General features: G+C 35.2%; 1 protein-coding gene across 2 annotated transcripts in view; it reads right to left on the reverse strand.

Annotated features, from left to right (window-relative positions):
- The window catches only part of SCFD2 (sec1 family domain containing 2), a 386,919-nt gene that overhangs the window by 309,724 nt on the left and 49,450 nt on the right, over positions 1-27,745 (reverse strand). For both annotated transcript variants that reach the window (XR_004230411.1, XM_031943952.1), the window contains exon 3: positions 6,884-7,011. Coding sequence is in view for 1 of the 2 variants with exons in the window: in XM_031943952.1 (XP_031799812.1) it covers positions 6,884-7,011 (128 nt within the window). In the remaining variant the exon portion in view is untranslated. The remainder of the gene's footprint in view (positions 1-6,883; positions 7,012-27,745) is intronic.

A 27,745-nucleotide genomic window follows, 5' to 3' on the forward strand; every position in this document is an offset into this window, starting at 1 on the left:
CCCTCCACCATTTCTCAAAGACTGGCCAAGTTCATGTTCATCTCATCCTCTGCCATCCCCTTTTCCTTTTACCTTAAATTTTTCCTAACATCAAGGTCTTTTCCAATGAGTCCTTTTCTTGTCATTATGCCACCAAAGTAAGCCTCCAGCGAATAATTTCAGTTAATTTAAGCATTGACTGATTTAATCTCCTCACTGTCCATGGTTTCTCAAAAGTCTTCTCCAGCACTGTTTCTACACATCTTTACATCCATCATTTCTTCTTCATTCACACAGATATTCCATCACTTTTAACTTTGACTACTATAATAGCCTTCTAATTGGTCTCCCTGCCTAAAATTTCTCTTCTCTCCATTCTATCCTAAATACAGCTGCCAAAACAATATCCCTAAATGTCACTTCTCTAATCAAAAGGCTTCACTGGCTCCTTACCTCCTCTAGAGAAAACATAAATTTCCCAGTTTAGTGTTTAAAATTCTTCACAGTCTGGTTCAAACCCATCTTTTCAGAGTAACTATATATTACTTCCCTTTATACATTCTATGTTCGGGCTAAGCCGGGCTTTTTCCTGTTTCCTATACATGGCATTCCATCTCCCATCTTCATTTCTTTGCAGTGCCTCCTTCATCAGAAATGTAGTCCCTCTTCACCTTCATCTCCTAAAATATCAAGCTTTCTTAAGAGCACAACTCATCCGCCACCTCCTTCAAGAAGGTTTTCATAAGATTTCCTAAGCTTTTTGCTCACTCCCTCTAAAACCCCAAGTATTCTGCTATTTACTTTGTATAGGTATATGCTGTTTGATTCCACTGGCACCAGAACTATCTATCTTTCTTTGTGCCCGGCACATAATCAATGGTTAATAATGCTTACTGGCCGACTGCTTTCCACTATCCCAAGCAACCTCTCAAAATTCATTTCATACTGGGATCCCTGACTTAGTCAACCCTTTCAGATACAGACATGTAAGACATATGATCTTAATTAATGAAACAAATGTTTATCTTTCATTACATAAATCTAAATAGTATCCTCATTAGCAAATCTGGCAATTATTCACTATTACTACAATATTCTCTTGCTTGTAACATCCAAAAAAAAAAAAAAAGCAAATACAGAAATCCATATAAAAACACTTATGTAGAAAGGGGGCATGAAAGCAACACATATTTCCCCTTTTCCATGGATTTATGAACAAATAACTCAAACAGTTATAGGCTACTGGTTTTGTTGTTTTTGTTTTAAGTCAGGATACATCTATCCTGAATATAAAACACAACGAAAAGACTATTTTTCAAATCAACTAAATGACAAGATTACAATATGTCATTAGAACATATAGCCCTTAGTCAAGGGCTTCTAACATTCAGTCTACATCAACTAACAGAACCCCAAGCTTTGAGTATTGAAGAACAGACAGAACTTCCATTCATGCTTTTTTCTTTCCTCCTTTAAAAATCATCAGAAAGATTTACTTAGTGGTTTAAAAACTTGTCAATCCAGACTGCCTTTGCAAGGTACTTTGAAAACAATCCCTCTTTTATACTGAGTTTTCATATGAGTCACTATTTTACTGAGGCAACTGGGAGACACAGTGTATAGACAACCAAGCCTGGAGTCAGGCAAACTTCAATACAAAGATGACCTCAGACACTTATTTGCTATGTGATCCTGAGCAAGTCAACTCTGTTTGCCTCAGTTTCCTCATCTGTAAAATGACTTGGAGAAGGAAACAGCAAACCACTCCAGTATCTTTGTGAAGAAAACCCCAAAGGGGGTCATGAAGCGTTGGACATGACTAAACAACACCGTTTCAAAAATGAAAATTTGTAGCAACACAGGAAGCTAAAAAATAAATAAATAATAAACCCTTTTGTTACTGTTACTGCTATTGCTGGGAGTCAGTAATGATAAGCAAATAGTTTGCTGATTTCAATTTGTAAAAAATGAATTTCATCATACTTTACTGCTTTTTATAATACTAACAAAAATGAATCCAGACACGATGTTGGCTCCATTCATTTACACATCCCATGAGCACGAAGACTGCAGATTTGAATAGAAGTATCTTTGTTTTTTTGGAATTATTAAATAGAAACACATCTATAGATTTGGGGTGGAGCAAACTCCATTGTAGCAGCCTCAAAATAAAGAGCAGTTTGCCAGTAACATCTGTAATGATTTATTAAAAATGGATTAGACAGAAGAAGGAACCCATACTTTGAGAACTGCACATGAAGTACATTGCTTAGTTATGAAATGGTTTCATGAGAGTTCCACTGAGCAAGAAAACAAACTGGAAGATGTCAGCAAGAATGGTGCTAACCAGATAAACTGATGAGTCAATGCTTAATACACAAGATATTTCCCAAACCAATTAGACTCATCTCAATTGATTCTTCTATGGTGTAACAAAGAATAATATAAGCTCAAAACGAAGGCAATCACAGATTTAAAGCTGAAAGACTCTGAAAGTCAATCATTCTAACCGTCTGATTTCATAAATTAAACTTGAACAAGGTTAACTGACTTGCTCACATTATTATGGATGTTATCATTGAGATCTTAACTCGGGCTTTCTGAGCCTGATTCTAACATATCCTTTCATCTAAAAGAATTGTTACTACTCAGTCAATGTCATTAGATACAATCATAATATTATTATCTTTCATCTGAATCCCAAGGATGCTCCAATGAAAAGAGAAAATTAGGTTCTATTTGTTAAAATGACTGAATGCAAACTACTCTCCCAGTGATCTGTAAATTATTAGAATGTGTAAAGCGTGGTGAAAGAAAGAACAATAAGACTTTATAAAGGTACTTGTTTGTTTGTTTTTAAAGCATCATAGAGTGGTTAGAAAATAAAGAATTAGAGTTCCAACAAGATACTCCAATAAGCAGACAGAACCAACCTCAGCATTAGTTAGTTGCAATGCTGATTTAAAACATTTGAATATGAAAATTATACTCCTCTTAAAGGCTATGTATACAATGAAAATATGTGAAATATATATGCACATTATATTATTATACCTACACATATACATACATGCCAAAAATCACAGAGACTTAGTACTTACAAGAAAAGTTAACAAAAATACAAGATTTAGACAGCAAGGTATTAATGATTAGAGAAGTTTATCCATACCTGACAAGTTAAACTGAAAGGTAAACAAGAAGAAAATTATTATATTGTAGAGGACTATGAAGTGATCAACACACGCACCTATAACACATTCCTTCTTTAATTTTTCAAAAGCATTCTATCTCTTAAATTTAAATTAAATAAATCAGAGCCAGACATATTTTAAAAATACAGCCTCAAAAGGAATTTGCATTTGAACGTCTGGGAGTTTTGTTCATGAGAAAAAAGCAACATAAAACATTTGCTTCATCCAAAAACTTAAGACTAGCAAAGAAAAGAGGGAAAGGAGAAGGCAATTGTCAATAAATCCTATTACAAAAAGCACCAAAGGGGTTTCTTTGTTCCAACAATGCTTTACAAAAACCCAAGTATCACCACTATACTAGTCTGTTTTACATCACTAGTCAAGATTTCCAAAGTCTTATTCTAACTACTAATAGACATAAAAAAGAGATTGTAAGGAAAATGAGTTATGGGACAGAATGATGACACACATTCTAATATGGCCACAACTTAAGTAATAAAACACTACATTTAAAAATTCTCTCAAAATTTTATCAATATTTAAATGGATGGGGTGAGGTGAGGAATATGATCTAGCATGCTAGCTGGGATGAAGATGCAGTCATAGATAAGCTTGATAGAAGTAACTAAAACTACAAAAGGTATTTTAAATCATTCTTTGTAACTTTCTTTGCAAATTCAACAGCAATATAAATAAATCTTCCTACCTACAATAGAGGTTACAGGTTGAAATGTTATTCTAGATGGAGTGTTCACTACAATGAACCTGGAGCTCAAATTCCCAGTCCTTTTTCTTCCCCATAAACTTGCATTAAAAAAACACAACCACCAAGAAAACAAATATCATTCAGGAAGGAGGAGGAGGGCAGAGAGAATAAAAAAGATAAAATAAAACATTGACATGATGATTATAATATCTTTTTCATTATTTTGCCCATAACATATGTAAACTCTCCCATCATGAGCCTTGGAGCTGTCATGTAATGAAATACATATGCTCCAAAGAAGTAGTTTGCATACAAGCTGTAAATTGTTATATTTTCCTACTTTCTTCCATGACACTAGAAACGTCTTCTAACAGAGGGAAAAAAAATCCTTTAAATTTTATCTTTTAGCATATGAGGAAAATGACTACCCACTCCAGTCCTGGGGATGGGGAGCCCCCTGGAATGACTATCCACCCCATTCCTATTGTAGGATCCAGAACATCCCCCTGAGATGACACCTGTGATCAGAAGTTCTTCTCATGGTATCTCATGACTTTTTCATGAAAGCTGACACTTTCTCAAGGTCTACCCAGGCAAAATAAACACCAACCAAATAGCTAAATTTGGTTTAGCACAGCTAAATTAAGTGCTGTAAGAAAAGCTCTATACCAGATGGTTAGCCACCCAAAGATTAGGTACAATGTCAAGATTCTGATTAATAAAAATCATTGGTCAGAGGATAGAGATATCCCTTAATTCTATGTCTGATGGGTAACTACAGCCCTTGATTGAAGAGAAAAATAATATAAGTAGAATTTAGATTATTATTTCTTCCTTCAGACCCTTTCCACATCCAGAGGACAGTACTTGGTTAACTGGCATATATGTAGAAGACATTTCCATTCTTTTTCTCTAGCCTTATTTGAATTCCAATGCTATCAAATGATCTACAAATAACTAAATAGCCCATTGTGTGTGTGATCTCATCGATGTGCATACACATCTAGTAATCACCAATCACAATTCATCCAACCCTTCTCAACTTATACTGCTCTTATCCACATCATCTTAACAATCCTTCACAAGACATCCCCCACCATACTGTTGGTCTTCCTTTTGATCTCCTGACACTTGTGCAGTGACCAATGTCATACATAGTCTGTCCCCCTCTTACTATGTAACAGGTCCAAGTCATCCTCTGGCCATAAGGGAAATGACATTTTTAAATTAACTTTATCTTTTACACTGCTTTGTACATGCACTTTATTATTGGCAATGAACCTATTTATGCCTAATGTTTGTCTCTTCTTTGCCCTTTATTTGACATGCAATTTTGACTCCTTCAATATTGTATTATGCCTTCATTTACAGCAATGTAACATCATCAAAAGATTATTAATATAAGATTGGTTCTTTTGGCCTTTCTATTTTGGCAAATGCTTTACAGAAGTTATATTTCTATAGGAAATGGTGAGAGTTCCTGATGACGTCTGTTCTTTTATCTATTTCTATGAATAAATGGCAACATATTTGTAGCCAAGAATTTATATCTCTGGATACAAGTAGAGGACAATGTCTATAGTATAGAAGAATGCTGACCAGATTCATGAATATGGGTCCTATTTATACTTTTTTCTAAAAAAGATAATTACTTGTTTTGTTGTGATATCCTAGTAATCTTCAAACATAATACATGAAATTCATTCAAATTCACATTCACTGACAAATACAATGACTTTTATGGAGTCAGAAAATCTTAGATGAATTCATTCACTTATTCACCTATACATTTACTAATTATAATGTAATTTATTAGTTAGATTTTCATATATATATTTATAATGGTCCATTATGTACAAAATACTAGGCTAGAGCTACAGGATTTTCAAAATGAGGACAATATTCCTACAATTTGGTAAAGGAGATATAGCAGATAAATATATATAATTGAAGATAGAAACTCAAAGAAAATGCCATGGGAATAAACATACCATTAGAGTTGACAAAAGAAGTGGTTTTTAGATATCAATTTTAAAGTAATCAACTCTTAATTATCTAGCTACTAAACATATTTTTAAACAAAAACCTGTTCTCATATTTATCTTAAGTGATTATGTTTCCATTAAATTATTACATAAAACCAAAAAACAATTAATATATATATACATACATATATATATTTTTTTAGAAAAAGGGACTCTGGGAATCTCTAATTTTTCACCAAAATAGACCCAACCCCCCCCCCCCCAAAAAAAAAAGGTCCATTTAACTTACATTTTATCAGAGTTTAGTTCTTCTAATTTTAAAGTCCAAGTTCATTGGGCCAGAATGAATAGTAAGAGACAGGCAATGTACTGTAAAAGAAGTGATAATAATTCTGGAGTACAAAATGGCAGATGAGAGAGAGGGGCAGGGGATGTCTAAACAGGCTTGATCTTTTTTCCAGGTACAGTAGTTCTATTCCTCAGAATCTGTAAAACAAGAGGTTTTTTGTGCACTATAAAAAGAAGAAATAATGAAAACAAAGGGGAGAAGGTCAAAGCCAACTTCTGACAGTGATATTTGTAACATCATCTGTTTGCCCATCAAGTACAGAAGGCAAGCAGGCTGCCTTTGGGAAATCCTCTCCTATAAGTCCCATGTGTTGCTAGAAAGGCAAAAGGGAAGGACTGATGACTCTGTGTGTGTGTGTGTGTGTGTGTGTGTGTGTGTGTAGATAGCAAAATGTTGAAATGGTATTAGGAAGAATATACACATATATATGTATCTCACACACACACATTCACACTCACATTCTCACATTCACACACACATTTCTTCCTAATACCATTAGACCATTTTGCAAATTTTTCAAAGCTTTTCCAAGATTTTATTTTAGCCAAGGAGGAAACAAAGCCAGGGCTTAGTTTATGATCATCTCAGCCACAAAAGGCCAGTTTCCCCCAGGCTCTCTAAAGGACGATGACCTTAAACAGGGGCCAGCCCTTGGGCCGGCCCCCTGACTCACCCATGCTCATTTTGATGGGCAGGCTCTCCCTGCTCGCTGCTTCCACCAGGTGTCTCCTAACTTCCATCAGAGCTTCTTTGTGCTTGGTGCTCAGTAAAGACTCCCAGAGGGCTCTTGCTGCTGTGTCACTGCAATAAAATCACAAAGAACATGGGTTAAATTTCCAGTGTGTAATAAAAAGGATAAAAAGCATAAACTTTTTTTTAAGTCTGAACACTAATGTTTACTCATCAAGTTAGGGGTTGCTTGACTCACTCTTTTGAATTAATGTTTATCACTGAAAAAGTAATGAAAACCCCCCCACTCCCTCCCCCCCCACACACAAATTCATCAAATACATAGGGAGGGGGAAGAAAAAAAAAGAAGAAAAGAAGAGAGAGATAGAAAGGGGAAAAGAAAGAAACAAAAAGAAGGAAAGCAAAGAGGGAGGGAGGATAGGAAGGAGGGAAGAAAGAGGAAGGAAAGAAAGATGGGAGGGAGGAAGAGAAGAAAATAATACCATGTTATAGAAGATGAGGGTGAATAAGGTAAATGAAATTATTTAATAATTTAAAAATTAAAAAATCCAAATTACTTTAAGATACATAATGCTTGCTATTGAGATGCCAAAGATAATCAGTGACTGTTTAATAGCACTATTTATTAAAAGGTCATACAATAAATTTAATAATCACTTAAAATTCAGGCAAACAATTTAGAACTGAGTGTTTTAACAAAAATGGCTACACTGCCCAATGTTAGAAAATATTATGTCTAAGAACCCAAAGTAATTAGCAAGATAATTGGACTTAACAAAATAACTATACTTAACAAAACTCCTTTAACAGACTAGCTCATTAATAAATGAAAAAGTAATTACTCTATGGTAAAATTGCATCAAATCCTGTTGATTGTCACATCACTAGCATGATGATGGAAGGGTGATATTTCAACAAATCTCTCACAATTAACCTTTCATAAAAGGCACAAAGTTTAAGACCATATTAGGCTTATCTTAGCTCATTTCCTCCATACTTCTCAATCTCAGCAAAGTACCATATCCAATTTGTGAATGAATACAGTGTTTATCTCTGGAAGAATGATGACTGAATGCCAAATATACACATTTGGATTCACTTTTTTAAAACAGAGGATAAAAGAACAAAGATGACTTCTGTTCCCTTTCAGTGGCTTTTTCCCTTTCCAAGTCCCCAGGAACATTTCCTGTCATCTAGTTTGCTCAAAGATGTTCTACTTAATGTTTTAAATGACCTATTTGAATGTAGTTTGTAAAATAATGATAATATATAATAAAATAATTTTCAAGATTACATTTAAGTTAACAGCTAGTATTCTACAGGGAAAACTAACACTGAACTTTAACCTTTTAAAAATTACTTTAATTATAACTTCAGGTAGCTCCTAATCTAAAAAGTTAATCAATTAGCAAGTATTTAATAAGCATTTACTATGTTCAAGACAGTGTGCTGAATACTGGATAGAAAAAGACAAAAAAAAAAAGGGCAATTAGGTGGCACCATGAACAGAACACCAGCCCTGAAGTCAGGAGGACCTGAGTTCAAATGTGATCTCAGACATTTAGCACTTCCTATCTGTGTGACTCTGGGCAAGTTACTTAACCCCAATAGTTTCAGATATATATATATATATATATATAAAAATAAATGCAAAATAACTGGGAAGGGCTGGATAGGGCACTAGGAACCGAGTAGATCAGGGGAGATTTATGAAAAAGTAGAATTTGAGCCTAGTTGTTAAAGAAAGAAGGAATCTAAAAAGCAAAGATGCAGAGGAAGTGCATTCCTGATTTAGCAAACAACTAATGCAAAGGCAAAAAAAATTAGAGTGTGATTGAGCTGCAAGAAGGTCAATCTGCCTGGACTAGAGAGTGAAAGATGAATTATGGACAAAAAAGCACTTTGGGATTAGGTTGTGAAGGGTTTTCAAAGTCAAGCAGAAAGGTTTATGTTTCATCCTACAGGCAATAATATGGAGACACTAAAATTTATTCAATAGGGGAATAACATAGTAAGACTCATGCTTTGGGGAAAACATTTTACAGTGGGGCAAGATTTGAAGTAGGAAGACCAACTGCAGTTTGTTGTAATAGTCTAGGAGAGTGATTATGACAGCCTGTTTGAGGGCTTATTTGAGTAGAAAAATGAGGACAGATCTAAGAGATGTGGAGATCAGAAATAGCAACATCTGATTACTACTTGGATAGGTTGGGTGACTTAGTGTTAGAAATTAAAGATAATATGGAGGCTGTGAACTCCTCTGAGGATTTTGGTGTCCTAGACAGAAATGGGGAAGTTCAGAAAAGGGAAGAGGTTGAGGGAAAAGATAATGAGCTCTGTTTTGGCCATGATGAGTTTGAGAAACCTATGAGCCATCTAGTTTGCACATTTACTTAGCATTGAAGTTTTATCCATAGCATTTTCCATTAAAATCCACAAACTCTTTCAAAGGTTAATTAAATAAGCTTGGATTAGAGACAAAAAGGATCAGGGGGTTGATCTTTAAATGAGGAAACAGTAATATATTTACTAAACTCCAATTCTTACCCTTTTACAAATCATTTCTCTTCATCTATCTCCTTTACCAAATACATCCTTCCCCCCTTCATCTACCTAATCTGATTCGTTCAGTGTCATAAAAAATGAGACAAAAAGTAGAAAGAATATCTCATCAGCTTTTCTACAAGCTATCCAAAAGATATCCAAGAAGTGATCATCTATAAAAACAAAACTAAATCTAACGTTATCTATGATGGGTATGTCAGCTAACAAGGAAAATAAGAGGTTGGGGATGAATCCCTTTAAATACAGACAGTTTTCAAATCCAGGTTTATTTTTCCTAGTAATTATAAAATACCAGCTATTTTGAGGTGGCTATATTGGAAACAATAAAGCTTTATTTTTCTTTAAAATGTCTCATATTACGATTAAACTACTTATTCTTGGCTTTGAAATATGGAAGATTTTTTGTCTTTTTTCTTATTTGTATCCCAAGCATTTAGCACAATGCCTGGCACATAAGGACAATTAATAATCATTGTATTATATATTGTAAAAGATTGAGGAGGTTAAAATATACGTCACTTTCTTTTTGCATTCATGGTGATCTTGGTAACAACATCACCACAAAGTGCTCTTCAGTAACAGAGACCATGATAATTGTGAATGCTGTGTCCCCCCAAATTTTCTTACTGCATATATTAACAGTTAATGCCCCAAATTAGATGGCTTTCATTCAACATTTAACATAGGGGCAGATAGGTGGCGCAGTGGATAGAGCACCAGCCCTGAGTCAGGAGAACTCGAGTCCAAATCTGATCCAGCCTCAGACGCTTAACACTTTCTAGCTGTGCATGGCCTAAGCAAGTCACCTAACCCTAACTGCCTTAGCAAAAAAATAAATAAACAAATAAATGAATGATTGAATGAATGAATGAATAAATCTAATGTACATGAAAATGTCCTAAAATATTCATGTAAAGCATTTATACTTTAAGGATTTGTTAAGTACAGCTGAAGGAGCAGATTTTTCTTCTAGTGCTTTGCATAACAATAAGTAGTAGATTAGATAATCTTTCAGGATAATATTGGATATTAATGTCATTAAACATCATCTGTTAATTTGTCACTTATATTTCATAGCTAATCCTCTAAATGCTTGACAATTTTAAAGGTAGTACTCTTAATCTGAACATTAATCAGAAGAGTCTATTGTTATTATTGCCAGAAATAATGACAGTTGACATGTATATATAAAGTGTTAAGGTTAAACGAAATATTATCTTTACAATAAACTTATGAGATCGATGTAAGTATTGTTATCTCCCTTTGTTTATATGACAAAACTTATTTTAACTTTCCCAAGGTCACACAAAGTGGTGCATCTAGAACTCCAAGCTGAATGCCAGCTCCACCAGAGGTGATTTCTGTTCCATTTTGTCAGCTGGGTGATTCTAGACAAGTTGGTTAACCCCTCTTGGCCTGAGTTGCCACACTGTAAAATGAGAAAAGTAATACCTCATTTTTACCTTCTGAACCCAATTCTCCCTGTGCAACAAGAAAACTGTTTGGATCTGCACACATACATTGTATCTAGGATATACTACGACATGTTCAACATATATAGAACTGCTTGCCATCTAGGGGAGGGGGTGGAGGGTGGGAGGGAAAAATTGGAACAGAAGTGAGTGCAAGGGATAATGTTGTAAAAAAAAATTATCCTGGCATGGGTTCTGTCAATAAAAAGTTACTATAAAAAAAAAAAGAGAAAGAGAGAGAGAGAAAAGTAATACCTCATATGAACCATGTTCCTTCTTAGATAGATACTTCTCATTTGAAGAGGTATCACCTATGACCTTGAAATGTTAGTAATTACTGGTTGTAAATTGTACCAAATCTATTGCTAAAAATACAGAAATTTCTGATCTTTCCCCAAATTTTAATATTATTCAGATTTTTGAGGATAACATTAAAATTATTTAAATGGTTGACTAAGCAGAACTTGAATTTCAGCAGTAATATAAATAATTTTAAATGGCAAATATTTTTACAGCAGTATATTTACAAATATAGTTACAGCAGTAGCTGCTTACTTATGTCTATACACATACACATTAGAGAATAAAGGGCTTCTAATAATTAGGATGACCAATTTCTATAGAGTATATCCTACTTTTGTTGCTGTTCAGTCATTTTGCAGTCATGTTTAACTCTTCATGATTCCATTGCGAGTTTTTTTGTTTTGTTTTGCAAAGATACTGGAGTGGTTCGCCATTTCCTTTTCCAGCTCATTTTACAGATGAGGAGGCAAAGAGAGATAAGGGACTTGCCTAGAGTCACACAGTTATTAAGTGTCTAAAGACAGATTGGAACTCAGAAAGATGAGTCTTCCTGACTCCAGGCTGGCGCTCTATGCACTACAACACTCCTAGCCACTCTTCTACTTTTATGACTGATATCCATAGTCTAATATAGTCCATAAGCCAGAGGTTGTCTCGCATAGGAAACATTAGAAGTTATAATTATAATTGTGGCAACAGAGACTTAGTGCCTAATAGGATTTTAATTCCAATCAGCAGTTCACACTATTTTTTCATTACTTTTCCAGCTCTGGGATCTGTCCCCTACAAGTATTCCATTTCTCATGCTACAGACTTAGTCACAAAGCCTCAGCTGCACCCTGGCTCTGATTATGCCGTCTCTTTTTCCGGAGGGAGCTCTTTCCAAAACATCCATTCATTCTCCATTTGGCCTCATGTCCCCATACTCCTACCTCCCTGCTTTTTGGTTCCCTCTTTATGTGATGTCTTCCCCTATTAGAATGTAAGCTTGTTGAGGACAGAGACTGTCTTTCTTTTCTTGTATTTGTATTCCTAATGCCTAGCACAGTGCCTGGTATGATAAATAAATGCTTGTTACCTTAATTTGATTTGGGTTTGGCTCTGCATCGGCTCTCACAAAACTAATCTGAAATATCACAATAGGTCATTGGATACACTCTCTTATGGTCTATTCCAACATGAAGATGCCATAAAAATTAAGAAGCTTAGATTTTATAAAACTAATTGGCTCACCAATTTATCATATCTATTAGTTTTGAGATTAGGGGAAAAGAGAGAGTATTTCCTCACCCTAAAAGATACCTATACTTAATGTATCTAGCCACAATTAAAGTTAAAATATATATGTCATGTTGATTTTCTATATGTCAAAGATCACATGGAGTTTAGAATTCTGTCATTCTATTAGTGAAAGATTCTAGAAAAAAACATAAGTTCTATGTAAACCCCTTTATTTTTAATTGACTCACACAAAGGTAGCCTGGTTGCTTCTCCTGTGAAGTTCATGTTTTTATTATTAAAAATTTTGTAGAATTTAGGATTCAAAGGACCTTTTGAAATTGCTTGGCTCAAATACCACATTTAACAGATACTGAGAATAGAAGTCATGTCCCAAGGATCATACACTGGGATTAGAACATACTTTCTTCCCCTTAAAATGCAAACTCTTTGAGGGAAGGCACTGTTTTTGCCCCCTTCTTGATCACTGCATTTTTAAGGCAGAGGGACCTGCATAGCTCAATGAAATTATGAGCTCTGCTGAGCAAGTTTACTCTGATAGGTCAGAGTGGAGATCAAAGGTGACCTACTGGAGACGGAAACAGCAAACCACTCTAGTGTCTGTGCCAAGAAAAGTTCATGAGTAGTATGAAAATGATAAGATATGACATCAGAAATGAATCCCTCAGCTTGGAAGATCCAACAGGTAGGAGGGAAGAGCAAAGTACAACTACAAATAGCTCCAATACTAATGAAGCAGCTGGGCCAAAGGCAGAAGGAAATATGGATGTAGCTGGAGCCAAAAGGAAAATCCAATGCTACAAAGATCAAAGATCAATATTGCATAGAAACCTAGAATTTAAGATTTATGAACTAAGGTAAGCTGGATGTGGTTAAACAGAGATTGAAAGATTAAACAGACATCTTAGATGTCAGTGAATTTAAATGGACAAGAATGAGTGAATTTAATTCAAGTGATCATTACATAGACTACCATGGGCAATTTTCCCTTAGAAAATATGGGAGCAGTCAATAAAGTGGTCATAGTCAAAAAAAGTGTTAAAAAAGGCAGGACTGGGGTATAAACTCAAAAATAACAGGATGATACCTGTTTGAATCTAAAGCAAACCATTCAACATCACAGTAATACATATCTGTGTTCTAACTACTGATGCTTAAGAGCCCCAAACTGCTCAATTCTATGAAAACCAACAATGTCTTCTAGAAATAACACCCCAAAATGTTGTTACATTCAACATAGGGGATTAGAATGCTAAAGTAGGAAATCAAAAGATCATTAGAATAACAAGCAAGTTTGGCTTTGGAGTATACAATGAAGCAAGACAAAGGCTAACAGAATTTTGTCAAGATAACTTGCTGGTCAAAGGAAACGCTCTTCTTCAACAACCCAAAAAATGAATCTACATATAGACATCATCAGATGGTCAATATCAAAGTCTGATTGGTTGTATACTTTGCAATTAAAGGTAAAATAAACTCTTTATAGTCAGAAAAAAAAAAAAAAAAAAAAAAGGCCTGGAGCTGACTATGGCTTAAAATCACGAGCTTCTTATTGCAAAATTCAAATTTAATTTGCAGAAAGTGGGGAAAACCATTAGCCCTATGACCTAAAGAATATACCTTATGAACATGAAGGAGAACAGATAAATAGAATTAAGACATTAAATCTGGTAAAAAGAGTGTCTAAAGAACTATGGACAGAAGTTCATAGTTTTGTACAGGAGGCAGCAATACCCCCCTCCCAAAAAAAAAAGAACAAGAAAGCAAAATGGATGTCTAATAAAGCTTTACAAATAGTTGAGGCAAGAGAGAAATGGAAAAGGGAAAGGGAAAGGGAAAGGGAAAAGGGAAAAGGGAAAGGTAAAAGGAAAGGAAAAGGGGAAAGGGAAGGGAAAAGGGAAAAGAGAAAGGAAAAGGAAAAGGGAAAAGGAAAGGGAAAGGAAAAGGGAAAGATATTCTCAACTGAATGTTGAATTCTAGAGAATAGTAAAGGAGAAATAAAAAAGGTTTTCTTTAAAATGAGCAGTGCAAAGAAATAGAAAGATAATAGAATAAGAAAGACAAGACATTTCTTCCTTCAAGAAAATTAAAGCTATCAAGGAAACTTCTCATACAAAAACAGGATGATAAAATACAAAAACAGTACGGAATGAATAGAAGTAAAAGAGCTTAAGACGAGGTGTCAAGAATACACAGAGGAACTATATAAGAAAGATCTTAATGTCACCGATCACCATGATGATGTGGTTAGTTATCTAGAGTTAGACATCATGGGAAGTCAAACAAACTTTAGGAAATAGTGCTAACAATAACAGTGACAGTGATGGTGACAGAATGCCATCTAAGCTATTTAAAATCCTAAAAGACGATGCTGTTAAAGTGCCACAGTTAATATGTCAGTAAATTTGGAAAATAACAATAGTTATGAGGTTGGAAAAGATCAGTTTAAGACCAAAGTCTAAAGAAGGGCAAGGTTAAAGAATGTTCAAATTATCAAACAATTGCACTAATTTCACATGCTAACAAGGTTATGCTTAAGGTTCTACAAGCTAAGCTTCAGTAATATGTGAATCAAGTGGAAGTGGATTTCTTTGACAAAGAGACCTAATTCAGTTTCAATTGATCAATGATGGACAGAAGCAGCTACACCCAAAGGAAAAAACACTGGGAAATGAATGTAAACTGTTTGCATTTTTGTTTTTCTTCCCGGGTTATTTCTACCTTCTGAATCCAATTCTCCTTGTGCAACAAGAAAACTGTTTGGATCTGCACACATACATTGTATCTAGGATATACTAGGACATATTCAACATATATAGGACTGCTTGCCATCTAGGGGAGGGGGTGGAGGGTGGGAGGGAAAAATCGGAACAGAAGTGAGTGCAAGGGATAATGTTGTAAAAAAATTTACCCTGGCATGGATTCTGTCAATAAAAAATTACTATAAAAAAAAAAAATATGTGAATCAAGAATTTCCAGAACTGAGTGCTGGTTTTGGATGTGACTGAAGAACTGCCAATATTTGCTGGACTATGGAGAAAGCAAAGGAATTCCAGGGGGAAAAAATCTACTTCTGTTTCATTAATTACACTAAAGCTTTTGAATGTATGGATCATAACAAAATGTAGCAAATCCTCAAAGATATGGGAGAACCAGATCATGTTACTTGTCTTTTAAGGAGCCTGTCTGCTGCTCAAGAAACAATAGTTAGAATTGAACATACCTGCACGAATGTTTGTGGCAGCCCTCTTTGTAGTGGCTAGAAACTGGAAACTGAATGGATGCCCATCAGTTGGAGAATGGCTGAATAAATTGTGGTATATGAATATTATGGAATATTACTGTTCTGTAAGAAATGACCAACAGGATGATTTCAGAAAGGCCTGGAGAGACTTACATGAACTGATGGCTGAGTGAAACGAGCAGGACCAGGAAATCATTATAAACTTCAACAACAATACTATATGATGACCAGTTCTGATGGACCTGGCCATCCTCAGCAAGGAGATCAACCAAATCATTTCCAATGGAGCAGTAATGAATTGAACCAGCTACGCCCAGAGAAAGAACTCTAGGTGATGACTAAAAACCATTACATTGAACTCCCAATCCCTATATTTATGCCCACCTGCATTTTTGATTTCCTTCACAAGCTAATTGTACAATATTTCAGAGTCTGATTCTTTTTGTACAGCAAACGGTTTGGTCATGTATACTTATTGTGTATCTAATTTATATTTTAATATATTAAACATCTACTGGTCATCCTGCCATCTGGGGGAGGGGGTGGGGGGTAAGAGGTGAAAAATTGGAACAAGAGGTTTGGCAATTGTTAATGCTGTAAAGTTACCCATGCATATAACCTGTAAATAAAAGGCTATTAAATTAATTAATTAATTAATTAAAAAAAAAATAGAATTGAACATACCACAACTGGTTGGTTTAAGATTGGGAAAGGAATACAAGGCTGTACGCTGTCATCTTATTTAAGTCGTGCAGAATGCATCATGCAAAATACCAGGAGAATGTTGCTGGGAGATCTATCAACTTCAGACAGACAAATGATACCATTGTAATAGGCAGGAAGTAAAAAAAAAATTAAGAAGCTTCTTGTTGAGGATGAAAGCGGAGAGTGGAAAAGTTGATTTGAAGCTTTAAAAAAAAAAAAAAAAAAAAAAACTAAGATCTTAGCAACTAACCCCATCACTTCCTGGAGAATAAAGGGAGAAGAAATGGGAAATAGTGTCAGATTTTATACTTTTAGGCTCAAAGATCACTGCAGACAGCAGCTGCAGTCATGAAATTAAAAGACATTTGCTCCTTGGAAGAAGCTGTGGCAAATATGAACAGCATTCTAAAAAGCATACAGAGATAGCACCTTGCTGACAAAGGGCCTTCTTATCAAAGCTGTAGTTTCCCAAAAACTACATAGAGGGCCATGAGAGCTGAACTACAAGGAGAGCTGAGCACCACAGAATAGATGCTATTGAATTGTGGTGTTGAAGATTTTTGAGAGTTCCTTGGACAGTAGGGAGGTCAAAGTAGTCACCCCTTAAAGACATTAATTCAGACTACTTACTGGAAGGACAAATAATAAAGCTAAAGCTTAAACTACTTGGCCACATAATGAGAAGATCAGGACTCATGGAAAAGAATGATGTTTGGAAAGATTAAAGGTAAAAGAAGGGGACAAGAGAGAATGAGATGGATGGATAATTTCATGGAAACAATGAATATGAGCTCGGACAGACTTGGGGAGATAGTAGAGGATAAAAGGGCCTGACATGCTATTGTCTGTGGGATCACGAAGGGTCACACAAAAATGAACAACAATTGTTTTGTCTGCCTTTGTGTCTCCAGCACTTAGCCTAGTGTCTGGTATATTGTAGGTGCTTAAGACAAGCTTGCTGACTAAGAAAATAGGTCTACTGGCTTCCATTCCAAAACTCTTAACCAAACTTTCTGCTGATTTATCATGATTTCAGACGGTTGTCTTTTAAAATACCTACTTGCTGTTCAAAAACCATGCACTAAAAACACGATAAACACATGTCATCATCGTGAGCTAAGTTAACCACTAGAAGTTTTTGGATGGAAGTCACTGAGGAGATCAAAGACTAATTGACGGACATTTCTTGTCTCCTATCACAACCCACAATGTCACATTTCATTAAAATTGTTTGGTGACTCTTTTGCTAATTATCTAGTTAAATTTTAATTCACTGGTGAAGTTAAATCACCCTTTTCTTTTATAGGCTTAAATAAGTTAATTCAAGAGGAGTTTTGCAAACTATTGACAATTTCTTTGAATCACCTCAGGATGTGTTTTCCCAATCAAGAGAATTCCAACCAATCACTTTAGTGTTCCAGTGCATTTTATTATATTCTCTCATCCCTCTCCTACCCTGCATACTGAAACAATCTTAGGACCTTCCCTTATGGTAGATACTCGGCATAATAAAAAGGAATATGAAGTAAATTGAAGTGATAGGGAATAAATATCCTAGCAGACATAAATTACTGAGCATTTCTATTTCTATTTCTGATGGTTAGATAATGGTCTTGCCCAGTCATATTTATCTAAACTGTCATCAACCATTATTCAAGTCATCATATTTTGAGAGAATAAAAAACAATATACAGCCTAGCTTTCAATGGCTCCCTCTACTTCAGACATTTCTATCAACTGCCTGTAGAGTGTAGATTCATAAATATCCCTAAGATAATATTTTACTAACTCTATTAGAACAAAATGTTACAACTGCAATAAAGAATCTTATAAACACTTTCAGATCAAAACTGCAAGCCAAGCACTTATGTAACCCAGGGTTCAGGTTGACACATTTGCAAAGTTGATGCAGAGACTGATTGACACTGGATGTCTATGTGAAAGGCAGAGTTGGTGAGATCCTGGGAGAGCAAAGACCTTCTTGTGGTTTCTAGCTTCAAGGGAAGAAATAGGTGATCGTAGGTTCTCTTCAGAGAGAAATCCTTGAAAAAGAAAGGACTGTAAGAAGCAGCAGACGTATAAAGGAGCCGGCACCTTATTTCTGGCTTGCCTACCTAGAGACTTCAGGGAATTTTCCCCTGAGTGAGAGTGGGGACTTTTTTTTTTTTCTTGATTAGGCTAAGCTGTATTACTCATAGTGGAAGTGCTCATTCTCTGTATGTATTGTCTGGTATATTATAATGTGTATAACTTCTGATTTCTATTTACCATATGAACATGTGGGTTTATTCACTATTTATAATGTTCTTTTGTGTAACTAATATTTGGTGGGAATAGAGAAGGGCCTCAGATATAAACTTGAAGCACTCTTTCCCACTTAAGGGACAGAGGTTAGCTTGAATCTAACAACAAAATCATTACCCTTGGACTAGCAATATTTAGGTAGATAAGATAAGATAGATACAGTTCTAGCCCAATACCTCCTCTCTGGGGAAGGGCAGAGGGGCTAGCCCATTTGCCCTAATTTCCTGTCTCCCTTCAGGTAGTAATCAAAGTTTCCCTAAGAGAATAGTAGATAAGTTTCCTAAATAGTATTCCCATGTGGGGATTCCTTCCTAGCATTTCTGTGAAGATTTATGGTTTTTTTTTTCCTTTTCTTTTTTTTTAATTTATGGCTTTTTTTCTGAGAAAAACCAAATAAGATATTGGGAAGGATATTTTGATTCTCCTGCAAAAATCACTACAAAAATATTATTAGTTCAAAAGAATTCACTGTTTCAAGTCAAAATCAAGAAAACGCTGAGATACAAAGTCAAAGCTTATGGTTGACATTTCCAGGTACCAGGATAGGATCAAATAAGAAAGACATAGTCACGATATTACCCAGCAGTCTTGCTTGGTCAGGCTATAAATGTGAGTTTGTGTCCCAGTCTGCTGCTAATGTCTTTTATGAAATTAAGAAATATTAATAACTTTGTATGTACTGCATACCTTATACAAATCTTAAATTTATAAAAATTTAAGAAATATAAGTTTTAGAATTAATGTAAGTCCTTAGATTAGCCATCTCAGCATGTGATTCGATGTATTGCCATTGATCTTGCTGAATGTTACATTGGTCAAATATTACCCAATTATGTTTACTGGCTTTTTCCAGTATTTGAATCGTCACTATAGTCTATACTTCTTTGAAATACTATTAAATCTGATATTTCATTTTAAGAATGATAACTTTGAAATATTAAATATTGTAATAGTATCTTTCCATTTTATAATGTTTTTCATTTGTTATTTTATGATAATATTGCCTTCGTTTAATGTTTTCTATTATCAAATGCCTATGAGATAGACATAATTTTCACTATTAAAAATAAAAATTTCACTTTCTTAATACATTGGTCTAGAATACCAATAAAGCACATATTAATTAATATAATCCTATAATAGAAAAATGATATGATTCATCACTTATTATTATTATGGTCATTCATTAGTATTTAAAATCACATATATGAAATGTTATGAAAAACAGAACATATGATTTGGGGTATTTGTGAAAATTACGGTTCCTAGTTCTGGAATCCCAAAGATTAATATCTATCAGAAATAATCAGAAATATTATATTATGATAATATGATAAATGATTGACTTATTTTCCCAAGATTTGTATTAATATCTCAATTTTAAGTCACAGCATTTAGATGACTCATAAGGACATACATATTACCTACACAAGTGACACATACATCATATACTTACACAACAGACCTAATTTCAGAATACACTCTGAAACAATAATCATCAGAATGATTTAGTATTGGTTAAAAAATTAGAAATGTCTATCAGTGGAACAGATTAAGTAAGAAGAATTAGAAAAGAATGAACTATAAACTATATTAAATAAACTCGACAACATAATTTGCTTGGGAAAACCTCCTCTACTTGACAAGAACTCCTGGAAAAAATGCTAAGTACTTTGACAGAAACTGAGTTTAGACTGACATCTTACATAACAGGTCATGATAAACTTAAAATGGGCAATGACATGAATATTCAACATCATATCATAGAAAGAGAAGGGAGGAAGAAAAGGAGGGAAGGCAAGAGCAAGAGAATGAGAGAGAGAGAAGATGGAAATAATCAATGTGTAAAGATTGTGAAAATATAGATACACTAGCACATTGCTGGTGAACTTGTGAATTGGTCTAATCACTTTGAAAAACAATTTGGCATTATGCTAAGAAATATTAATCACTCATCGTTAGATCAAGCCAATGTAATAAAAATGATAAAATCCAAACCAATTTATTTAGTCAATGCCTTATAGATTAAACTACTTAAAGACTGCTTTTTAGAACTAAAAAAATAACAAAATTCATCTGAAAGAACCAAAGGCCAAATATATCAAAGGAATACATGAAATAAAAATAGGAAGGAAAAGGGCCTAGCAAAACTACTATTCTACAAAGCTGTAATAATCAAAACAATCAGGTACTTGCTAAGAAATAGAGTGGTGACTATCTATGCATGCTTTGAAAATAAAAAGCTTTAATTAAAAAAAAAAAAGAAATAGAATGGGATAGATTGGATACATTGTAGTAGTAAAGAAATTTCGTGTTTGGTAAACCCAAAGATCCAAGCTTTTGGGACAAAAACTCATTATTTTATTTAAAACAAAAAAGATGAGAAAACAGGAAAACAGTAGGGCAGAAACTTGGTATAGACCAGCAATTTACTTCAAGATAAGGTTAAACTGAGTAGATGATTTAAATATAAAGGGTACCAAAGGCAAATTAGGAGAGCACGTAACAGTTTACCTGTCACTATGGATAAGCGAAGAATTTAGAAGCAAACAATATAGAGAGATTATTAGGAGATGTAAAATGAATAATTTTAATTGTGTAAAATTAAAAACTTTTTGCACAAACAAAATCATAAAGCAGAAAATAGAGTCGAGGTGGGGATTTTATAGCAACTCTCTCTCTCTCATAAAGGTTTTATTTCTCAAATAGAGAACTGAGACAAATTTATAAGAATCCATTGACAAATGGTCAAAGGATATGAAGAGGCAGTTTTCAAGCAAAGAAATCAAAACTATCTATAGTCATATGAAAAAATGCTCTAAATCGCTACTAATTAGAGAAATACCAATTAAAACAATTCTGAGGAACCATCTCACACCTATCGGACTGGCTAATATGACCAAAAAAAAAAGTGAAATGTTAGAGATGTGAGAAAAAAAGGGATATTAACATCCTGCTGGTGAAGTTGTAAACTGATCAAACCATTCTGGAGAGTAATTTATAACTATGCTCAAAGGGCTATCAAACTGTGCATACCCTTTGACCCAGAATATTACACTAGGTCTGTATTCCAAAGAAATGTTTCAAAAAAGAGAAAAGAATATGGAAGATAAAATGATTTATAGTAGTTTTTTGTGGTAGCAAAGAGTTGGAAACTGAGACTCCTATCAATTGGGAAGTGGCTGAACAAGTTGTGGTATATGATTATAATGGAATACTGTTGTGCTAATAAAAAAGGCAAGCAGGATGACTTCAGAAAACCTGGAAAGACTTATGCAAACTGATACAAAATGAAGTAAGCAGAAACAGAACATTACACAGTAAGAGCAATAGTACAAGATGATCAACTGGGAATGACTTAGCTATTCTTAGGAATACAATGATCCAACACAGTTCCAAAGGACTCATAAGGAAAAAATAATATCTACCTCCTGAGAAAGAATTAATGGAATGTAAATGCAGATTGAAAAATGTCATTTTGCATGTTTTGTATGCTTGCATGTGCATAATCCATATTCAATTTTACCATCTCAGGGAAGAGGGGGAAAGGAAAAGGGGAAAAAATTTGGAACTTAAATTTTTTTAAATGAATGTTAAAAATTGTATTCATATGCAATGGGGAAAAAATAAAATATTATTTTAAAAAAAGAAAATGTTCTATGGTACACACAATAGAATGCTTTGGTATCCCATTTCTCCAATATTTGCTTTTACATGAAGACATTTCTCAACTTCCAAGTTGTTGATTGATAACCTATAAATATTTACAGTCTGGAAAAAAGATGGACAAAACCATAAGAGATGGAAGAAAACCTTATGTGGTTATTTAATCCATCTCCTGATTTACAGCAAAGCTATTCCCAACCTATCAGAGACAGGCAACAAATTACCCTGTTTTGAAAAGTCCTTTGAATGATACTTTATAATGTACCTGAGAAATATACTGTCAAATCTAAAAATCTTTATATCTAATCTAAACTTTTCATGCTATAGTGTAAACTTATTTCTTCTTGTTTAGTCTTCAGTAGAGAAGGCCAACAGCTGGTCAACATCTTTTGTATCACTATTTTTCACACACTTTAACAGAATTATTGGTTTTCTCTTAGAGGTCTTTTTCCCAGGCTAAAGAAATGAAGTTTGTCATAGGTCTTCTGAGTTTGTATAACAACTAAAGAGGGGAGGAGTAATGATTACACTGAACACCTACAGACAGCCCCTGACTAATATATGACTGAATTAAATATACAAACTGCTACATATTGGGCTGCAAACCAGCAAATGAAGTATGCTCACATAAGCAAACTTGTTAGAAGTCACATATTTGAGAGTGCTGTTGTTCCTCTAAATGGGAGATCTTTGTCTAATAAATGGTCATGCTACTGGAGGAAATGACTCCCATCCACACTGACATTCTTACTATAAATTTCAGTCAAACAGAACACAAAGACGTTTCGGTGAAGGAAAAAGATGAGATGTAGTTTCTCCTCAGAAAGGAAAATAAAACGACTGATTTAAACAGCAAAGGGAAGATAATGCTTATAATCATTCAGGAAGAACAGGGGCTACAGTAGAATAGGAGTGGTACCATAGGGGAAGAGGCATATTCTTGGTGCATAAGACTCCTTTTTCTCTAAAACAGCATTGATCATCCAGAGAGAATATTTTACTACAAAAAAAAAAAAAAAAAAGAAATAAGAGCTACTAGGGGACAAACAGCACCCACCCTTATGGGACTGCCAGGGAAAGGGGAGGAAACGATCTCAGGAAGGACAGGGGGACAAAAATGGATTGTTTGATTCAGGAAATTTGTACCAAAGGAAAATGTTTCTCTCTTCATTACTTTCCTCAGTATTTCCCACGCAGATACATCCCTCTGGATTTCATCAATGTTCTCTTGAATCTTATCATTCCTGCAAGAGGACCTCTGAAAATTTACATTTTTCTCAGTATTCCCTGCCCCTTCTTCAAATTGGAGAAAGGAGAGGATGGATACCGGAAGCTCCTCCAGGGTCCTGCATTAAAGAAGGATACCATCTCATCATTTCCCACTTAGTTGCACTCCACTGGACATCATCAAGTCTCCAACCCCTTTTCAGCTTCTTTTTATGTATCAGCTATCTCAGTGGTTCTCAAACTTTATCTCAATATCTTTATACTATTAAAAATTATTAGGATCAGGTCTGCAGAGTTTTTGGTTACGTGGGTTGTATTTTGAGATATTTACTATATTAGAAATAAAAACTAATTTTGAATTTGTAGACCCTCTGAAAGGGTTATGATTCTCTGGACCACACTGAGAACTACTGTTTTACCCCCAAGTTATGAGCAAAGGGATCTTTTGCCTTTTCTGGATCTCTAACACTTACTACAGGAAAGACACATAGTAGACTTTTAATGTTTATTAACTGAATAGTTATTTCTAAGGCCAATGCATCAGAGAGATGCAGTAGAGAGACCAGTAGCAGACAATGCAACCAGATAGGAGGGAAACAGGATCAGTTAAAATAAAAACAACAACAACAACAACAACAACAACAACAACAACAACAACAACAACAACAACATCAACCACCCTCCATCTGGGAACTAACGAGATAAACAGGATAGATATATGCAGAGGGGTATTTACTAAAACATTTCTGCGTGGAGATTCTGTGAAGGAGAAAAAACTTCCAGTACCAAGAGCTGTGAAGAAAGCCAGATTCAAGTAGCATGACTCTCTCATGGCTGACAGATGTGCCAGCTCTGGATTCCAAAAAGGCCTGGACCCTCATAATCCAGTAGTGATTTACCCCTAAGAGGAACTTCTGCAGGGCTTCTAATGGAATAAGGGACTTCTAAGAAGAGATCTAGGAGCTGCCTCTGTTATTTGTGTTATTCAAGGCATGAATCTACTCTTACCACAGGCCTATATTTGTGGGATATTCTGTCCCCAGTTTTGGAGGAAATTTTTTATACTTTCTTCCTGTAAGTGGTACAATGGATAGAGAGTAGCATGGAGTAAGAAAATCCCAAAATCAAATCTTGGACACTTAATAGCTGTGTAATTCTAGGCAAATCACCAAATCTCTCTGTACCTCCATTTCCTCAACTGTATTTAACTAATATTATTATTATTATTATTATTATTATTATTGCTGCTAAACCCTCTTAGTAAAATGTCCTTTCTAAAAAAATAATTAATAAGACAACTCTTGAGGCACCACTTCACATCTCTCATATTGGTGAAAGTGATAGGAAAAGACAATGATAAATGCTGGAGGGGATGCGGGAAAATTAGGATGCTAATACATTCTTTGGTGGAGTTGTAAACTAATCCAACCATTTTAGAGAGCAGTTTGAAACTATGCCCAAAGGAGTATCAAACAAAAATTTGACTCAACAGTGTCTCTACTGGGCCCATATCCCAAAGAGATCATAAAAAAGGGAAAGGGACCTACATGTGCAAAAATGTTTGTAGCAGCCCTTTTTGTAGTGGCAAGGAACTGGAAACTGAGTGGATGGCCATAAGCGGGTGAAAGGCTCAATGAGTTATGGTACATGAATGTTATTGATTTTAGTCTTCTATAAGAAACGATCAGGAGGATGATTTTAGAGAGACCCAGAGAAACTGACATGAACTGATGCCAAGTGAAGTAAACAGAACCAAGAGAACATTGTACATGGCAACAGCAAGAATATGCAATAATCAATTCTGATGGACAAGGTTCTTTTTGACAATGAGGTGTTTCAGGCCAGTTCCAATAGATTTGTAATGGAGAGAGCCATCTCCACCTAGAAAGAGAGTCAGGGGAACTGAATATGGATCATAACATAGTATTTTCGCCTTTTTTATTATTGTTGGCTTGCTTTTTGTTTTCATCCTATCATTTTTTTTCTTTTTGATCTGATTTTTTTTTTATGCAGCATGATATATGTGGAAATATGTATAGAAGAACTGCACATGTTTAACCTATGTTGGATTACTTGCTGTCTAAGGGAGGGAAGAGAAAGGGAGGGCCAGAGAAAAATATGGAACATAAGGTGTTTTGTTTTGGGGGGGCTTTATTTATTAAAAATTTCCCCCCAGTTATATTCAAAACAAATTTTTTTACATTTGTTTTTAAAGTTTTTGAGTTCTAGTTTCTTTCCCTTATTCCTACCAATAATGTGAAACCACATGTGAAGTTATACAAAACATCTCCATACATGTATGTCAAGTTGGAATACAAGGTTGAAAGCTGAAAACTATCTTTGCATATATTTTGAAAAATAAAAAGCTGCTATTATAAAATAAATAAATAAAAGATAATTAAATTTACTGACTAATCACTGTGCACATTGGTGGAAGCTCAGTAACCATATTTGAAAGGTAAACATTCAGGGTTATCCTTAAAACCAGAATAACTAGTCTGTGAGGACCCCAATCTGTGAATACAAGCACACACTGGGGAAATGTCCCCAGCAGGGTTGCTCCCTAGAGAAGAGAGCTAGTAACATTAACTATGTGGCTGGAGGTGTCGATTTATTTGGACGAGCTCAATATTATAGGTTCACAGATCTCAAACTGGGGGGAGCGGGGGCAGGGGAATGCCTCAGAAGCTATCAGTCCAGTTTCCAGAACAGAAAATGGATCCTAGAGCAGGGAACTGAAGTGTGTCAGCACAGACCACTCAAGCAGTTAGCAACAGAGTAGGGTTTTGAACTCGGGTCCTTCCAGAGCCAATACACCTTCCATTGTACCAGCCTTTGGAACACCAGGGACATTTCCCGAGATGTAGCTTGGCTACTTCAACCTCAGAAGGCAGTGCAGTGCTATCTGCTGACAAACCTCAGCTCTCCAGAGCCTCTCTACTTCCTGAGTCATACGGAGCTCAGCAGACCCCAGCTGGGAGTAATGACCCCAAAAAACAGAGGAACTAGAAAGTCTGTCACCATTGGGAGAAGCTGGGGATAAATGAATGGAAAAATATTCGTTATTTGCTTACTTTGTGGCAAGCATTATGCTAAGCCATGCAGATAGAAAAACAAAAGGAAGATAGCCCTTATACTCAAGGAGTTTACATTCTAAAAGGGGGGCTATATACATCATACATTCATACATGTGTGTACATGTACATACATTATGCAAACATGCACTTGTATGCATGTGGCCATGTATGTGTACCTGCGTACACATCTGCAAATACATATGCATGCATTTGTGTATGTATACACATATACCTCTTGATCATACTTCAGTGTCTCTCTCTCACACACACACACACAGAGTTGGCCAAGAAAAGGTATTCTATTCTGCTATGGAAATATTTAGGTCTTGGTTTCTGGGTAGAGGCAAAGTGGATTTGATTATGTTTCCAGGACTGTAAAGAGGAGGAAGCATGTGGTTATCAGGACAGGGTAGAGTCTGGTTTGGTCTTCTGAAAACTAAAAGTCAGAGGCCTTCATTCTTTTTATGCCCTCATGTGACTAAGCAGTTTCTGCAAGAAAGGTCAAAATTGATCAAGGCGCCATGATGGGTTTTCTTTGCTTTTTAGATTAGAATAATTCCTAGTGGGGGGAAATGGAGAACCGGGTCCTGCCATACAGGTGGGACTATGTGTGCAGTAGCCAGGTAGCTGCTGAGAGAATGGTGAGGGAATAAAGCAAAATGTGGGATATAACAATTTTAATTTAATTTACTGTACAACCACAGTACTGCTGGGCGTGGGTAAATCTAGTTGATAAATCTAGCTGACCCTTTTCTTTTATTAAACAGAAATTAACTTAGAAGGCTTGAGTGGGCATCACTGGCATAGAAGGTAATTCATAGTGGGTCAAGCTGCTTTGGGAAGGGAGGGAGGATGTTGCACTGCAAGAGCCCCACTTGCACCCTTGTGGGGACAGAAGAGACAAAGGCAAGTCCCCAGGAGGCAGGAACAATAGGAGTAGGATGATGCAGAAGGTGGAACAAGATACACAAGGTCTTGCTGTGCTAGGCAGGGACCTTGAGAATGTGGCTTAGGTGAGAGCTGAACCATAATTCTCAGCACAG

This window comes from Sarcophilus harrisii, chromosome 6 (assembly GCF_902635505.1).
Source record: "Sarcophilus harrisii chromosome 6, mSarHar1.11, whole genome shotgun sequence".
In the NCBI taxonomy this organism is placed as follows: domain Eukaryota; kingdom Metazoa; phylum Chordata; class Mammalia; order Dasyuromorphia; family Dasyuridae; genus Sarcophilus; species Sarcophilus harrisii.